Source organism: Cibotium barometz, chromosome 5, assembly GCF_041138505.1.
Source record: "Cibotium barometz isolate CiBa-2024 chromosome 5, ASM4113850v1, whole genome shotgun sequence".
NCBI lineage: Eukaryota > Viridiplantae > Streptophyta > Polypodiopsida > Cyatheales > Cibotiaceae > Cibotium > Cibotium barometz.
In genome coordinates this window covers 33334410-33340034 of record NC_141050.1, presented here as the reverse complement: position 1 = coordinate 33340034, position 5625 = coordinate 33334410, and the positions used below count along the sequence as shown (strand labels likewise).

General features: G+C 40.7%; 1 protein-coding gene across 1 annotated transcript; it reads left to right on the top strand.

The window, feature by feature from the left end:
* The first annotated feature begins 3540 nt into the window (after positions 1 to 3540).
* Positions 3541 to 4584, top strand: DCI1 (delta(3,5),delta(2,4)-dienoyl-CoA isomerase 1). The gene has a single exon (XM_086798311.1). The coding sequence runs from the start codon at positions 3588 to 3590 to the stop codon at positions 4461 to 4463; it is 876 nt and encodes a 291-aa protein (XP_086654437.1). The 5' UTR covers positions 3541 to 3587; the 3' UTR covers positions 4464 to 4584.
* The last annotated feature ends 1041 nt before the right edge of the window (positions 4585 to 5625 follow it).

Genomic DNA, 5625 nt, shown 5'->3' with positions numbered 1-5625 from the left:
CTTGCTTGGCTTACTCAACTCACTCCCTATCTCTTCCTTGTGCTCTATGGCACCATATTTCTCAACACCCCCCCTTGGTGCCATTTTCTTAGGTGGTCAGATGCGAGTTTTACAACATATTTTCACCCCCCCTCATTTCCAACTTGGCTAGGGAATTCAAAGGCTCTTTGGATTCTCTAGCTCAGAGATTATTTTAGAGATGGTCGAGTTGAGTTTTACTCCCCCAGAGTGCTACTTTGGCTACTCTCTAGTACAATGGTGAGAGCTTTGATGGGGCTTTTGGCTTTAACTTCTTCATCTTGATGAGGAGCTTTAGAGATGGATCCAAGAAACCATCTTAAATCTCCACAAAAAGGGTGAAAACGAGTAGAAGGGGCAAACTCGTTTTTCTGCTATGCTCACTCCAGTAGATGGAACCTTGCTCAAACTTGGTTTGTGAGGAGCTTATACCATTGCTAAGATAGCCCTAAGAGGGCTTGACCCAATTGTGAGCACATAAGGCAAATAGGTAGAAAAAAACCAATTCACGGGTGGAACGTTTCTAGGTGGCCGTATAACACAAATTTCACCAATAGCTCTGAGTTGTGGATTCACCTATGGTTGAGAAACAACTCCCTAAAAGGAATTGGCTAATGGATTAGGGAATGGGCAATGGCAAGCACTTGAAATTTGGACCACAAATGGGAAGATTGGATAAGGTTGAGATTAATGGGTAATTAGATGATTAGTAAAGTAATTAAACTAATGTGAGTTGAGATTAGTGATGTGAGGATAGGGAAGGCTTTGATATCATGTTAAAATCATGGATACCATGTGCATGGTTATGGTGATTAGTACTAATCTTACATTAATTTGGTGATGCCTAAGCATAAACATGATGATTAATTGCTAAACTAATTAAGCACGAGACTATGGTGATTAGTACTAATCTTACATTAATTTGGTGATGCCTAAACATAAACATGATGATTAATTGCTAAACTAATTAAGCACAAGACTTAAGCATAATTAGGTCACAAGATTGAGACTTGTACTCATATAGAGGCTTAAGAGCTTGCTTCATATTTCATTGCTTGAAATGGCTCCTTTTTATATGAGGAGGTGCACCTTTGGGCTTGTACATCAATGTGGGATAATTTCCTTTGTTCACGTGGCTTGATTTTGGACTTTGCTCTTACTAGGCTTACTCAACTCACTCCCTATCTCTTCCTTGTGCTCTATGGCACCACATTTCTCAACAAGTTGAAGCGTTAGAGAAGAAATTGATGAAGGAAATTACATTCACCAAAACTAAGAACATAACATAGGCAAACTTTCTACAAAATAAAGTTGACTAACGATGATTTATGATGGTGGAAAACAAGCCAAATCATGCATAGGAGGAAAAGATACCAAAGCATGTACACTTACAAAGAAATAAAAATTGCTCTTAGAAATTACAAAGGCCTCAAAGAAAGTAAGTATCTTCCTTTGGTAAGCCCACATATTTTCTAGAAGTAGGAGAAAGAGGGATGAAATCTTCTCCATTCATGACTTGTTTAAACTTTATAGTTTTTTCATAAACAGAGACGTAGTTGTTTTGTTGTAGTCTTAATGAGAATCTTCTTCAGCATTAATTATTAGCAGTTTCTCACACTGCCTAGCTAGTTTGATCACTTCCATGATTCTCTTCTCCTTGAATATTGTTTGCATTGAAATACATCATTGCTGGTATGGCCATGTAAAAGATAGTCTCAATGTCAATGCATTGGGTTAAGTGTGGGATTTTCATCACTTCCAAATGGATGCAGCTTGTCTTCAATCCATACCATTACCTATTTTAGGTATTATCCATGACACAACATGTTAATATTTACCCGTGTGTACCATTCAAAGAAGAGTATTTTCTAGTGTTGTACCAAACTTGTTGGGTATATAATTCTCCATAAAGACATATGCACGCTCGAACAAGCACACTTTATTGTTAAGATCTCCTTGACCATATAGGGCATACAACTGGCGCCCACGTGTTATTTCTTTAGATGAGACATTATGGTAATTTTTTTTGAAGTGGCTCTTATGAAGATCCTTCATGCAATAACCAAGCATACCCTCGAAGGTATGTATGCGAATTTGGTGCAAGCCTCTGCACATCACCAAGCCTTCTTTGGGTTTGAAGTACTCCCATTGTATGTAGCATTTTATTAACTTCCCAATGCTTATGAGGGATGGTGCCATCAAACTAACTACCATTTGAAAGTGAAGATATTTTAGTTTTTCTCCTTTCCCTAATGTGAACATGCCTTTAAGACATTCCATGCAGACAAACTCCTCAAGAGGTTCCCACAGTGGGAAACATCTATGTCACCATTTCCAATCCCGACTATGATTGAGGCTTCAAAGAGCCTAGTCTTTTTGGGAGCCAAAAATTTAGGACATTTGGTCACAGACATATTCAAGTTAGTCTTCTTGCCTTTTGTATTATTTGGACTCTTAAAAGAACCTATAGTCATAAACAATATATAATTACTCGCATGAGGCAAATTACTTTACAATTTAGTTTACTTTTGTGCTTTTGTATTCATTAAGCATAGGCGGTATACATTGTTAAACATCACAAACAAACCGTATTTGTATATATATGTATGCTAACAGAGAGAAGGAAAAATATATAGGCAATTGAGCTTTTCTCTTAACTGCAAGGATATTTCTTAGAGGCGACGAAGCTTCTAGCGATGTCACTATCCTCGAACATAGAGGATTTGGAGCAGGAATCCTTTGTACAGTAGATGCGGTCTCATCTAGTTCGTGGCAAAGAAGACAAGTTGATGGTGGAATAGATAATGCATTCATTATACCATGTAGAGGAAGCCTTTTGGAATAGATAATACATTCATTATACCATGCAGAGGAAACCTTTTGGGCGCCATGGTTGCGATGACAGTAGGAGGAAGAAGCACACAATATAAATAATACGACTTCCAATGGCTATAAATAATACGACTTCCAATGGCTTTAAAAAAACAGCACACAGTCACATACCAAGCATGCTCCAGGCATGTGATCCTCTTGGCAACTACTATAATCGTGTAGAAGTTGTCATAGGACCTATAGAGCAACTATGTGGTCATAAGCAAGGAAAGAGCATGGCGATCCCTAGAGAATCGAGCATAGAGATCCTTGGAGAATCGAACGATTACGATAATCGTGTAGAAGTTGCCATGGGACTTGCAAAGCAGCTTTGTGGCTATATGAGTAAGGAAAGAACGATAATTGTGTAGAAGCTGCCATGGGACCTGTAGAGCAACTCCGTGGAGAATCGAACGCATTCAAAGTAGAAGAAAATGGAAAGCATGCAAAATGTTTTAACTTTAGTATTTAGTATTATGCTTTCTCATTAAACGTTAAACTTTAGTATTATGCCCTCACTAAACGTTCAACTTTAGTGATTTAATTTTTTAGTTTAAGTATTAAATTAATAAAGAAGCGTCAAAGCCTTATAATTTAGTTTAATTTTCAAAGCAAGCGGTGGAACAAGCGGTGGAACAGGATCATGGATTCGGAGCTATGGCAAGTTTAATTTGCAAAGCAAGCGGTGGAACAGGACCATGGATTCGGAGCTATGGCAGACCTTGAAAGTGGAGGGGCCTGACGACGTTGGAGTGGCGCAGCTCCTCCTCAACCGCCCGTCCCGCTCGAACGCCCTCAACTCTACCCTCTTCCGCGAGCTGCCCCTCGCTATCGCCCACCTCGACGCCCGTCCTTCGGTCCGCGTCATCGTCCTCAGAGGATCCGGCAAGAACTTCTGCTCCGGCATCGATCTCTCTACTCTTGCGCACGCGCAGCAGGATGGCGGCGATGGTGACGGAGGCAACGGCAGAGACGGCAACTACGACAACGGCACTGCCGACGGAGCTAGGGCTAGAGAGAGGACCCTCCGCAGCATCAAGCTCATGCAAGCGGCCTTCACCTCCTTCGAAGATTGTCGAAAACCTGTCATTGCCGCCATCCATGGGGCTTGCATAGGCGGCGGCATCGACATGATTACCGCTTGTGATCTCAGGTACTGTAGCTTGGACTCCTACTTTTCTGTTAAAGAGGTAGATTTAGCCATTGTGGCCGATCTGGGGACCCTGCAACGCTTGCCTTTGCTGGTAGGTCATGGAAATGCCATGGATCTGGCCCTCACAGGCAGGAAGTTGAGTGCATCTGATGCCAAGAAAATGGGTCTGGTGCATGATGTTTTCGGCTCCAAGGATGCCATGGAAGAGCAGGTGAATGCCCTGGCGAGAAACATTGCAGCAAAGTCACTGCTGGCCGTCATAGGAACCAAGAGAGTCCTCCTCAAGTCGAGGGATTTGTCGATCCAAGATGGGTTGGACTATGTGGCCACTTGGAACTCTGCAATGCTCATGTCCAGTGATCTCAAGGAGGCCATGCAAGCTCAGTTGGAGAGGAGGAAGCCTACCTTCTCCAAGCTATGAGTACACATTCATGTAAAGCTTCTTGACAGAATAATGCAACACCTCTGTGTAAGACAACTGGACTTACAGAGTATGATTAGCTTTGATTATCATACTAATGCACACAGTGAGATCTTATTGATTGTTTATGTGTTTTAAGTAACTCTACATGTTAGACATGAGAGGAAATTTGCTCCCTATTCTTAGACCCACAGCTCTCAAGCGCGTTGATCTACAGAATGCCTCATAACACCATGACTGGCCTCTCACTGCTAAGCTTCCAACTGCCATCATGAACCCAGTAGGTGACATAATGGTAATTGTAATTGCTAATCAGGTACAGACTGCCTTGCAAACAAGTGCCTGTTGCAGTAGCAATGCAAGGATACTTCTAGAGGAATGCAATGCAAGGATGCTCCTAAAGGAATGCAATGCAAGGATACTCATATTTATATTTATATCAAGAGCTCATGTTGCAGTAGAAATGCAAGGATACTTCTAAAGGAATGCAAGGGTAGCCACATAAGAAGTCTCGACCTGTGTGTTCCATTGTTTACCGAGGATATATTCACCCTTTTTATGTAGTGTGAATTTGGGTAGCCCCAAATATCTTTTCAAGAATTATCGGTCTTTAATTTATAAGGACCACAAGGGGAGAGAAGTTTTGTGGGATAGGAAGTCGTGTGACTAGATGTTCTCATTGTAGGCAAATTTTTAAATGCAGTAGCCCAATTTTAGTAGTTATTTTTAAAAAGTGGATTCATATTGATCTTTTCTTGCAATGTGCATGTATTTGTTGACTTGTAAATTTTAAGAGCGAAAAGTAGATGGATAAGATTTTCCTATTTGATCCGTAAAAATAGGTGCTAGTAAATAAAAAAGCAGTAAAGAAGAGAAGAAAATAGAAGAAATTTTAATTATCCATCTCTCTTGTGTCTATTCGTGTGTGTTCACTTGGAAGGAGCTTAAGCTCACCCTCTCTCCCGCATTCTTTTTATAGTATTAGGGTTCATGTAAAGAGCTTAAGAGGCAAGCAAAGAAAGCGGTACACGGGTAAGGGGAACTCCAAGGTAGTTGTTATGTAAGAGTAGTAGGTAGGCACAACAATAAGGTGCAGTGTCACATCTTAAGTCTCCCTTACGTGATGAAGTAAATGCACATTATATTATGATTTCAAAATTTG

What these genes read in the sequence shown, in the direction of transcription:
- DCI1 (XM_086798311.1), top strand. Translation starts at nt 3,588, where the DNA reads ATGGATTCGGAGCTATGGCAGACCTTGAAAGTGGAGGGGCCTGACGAC.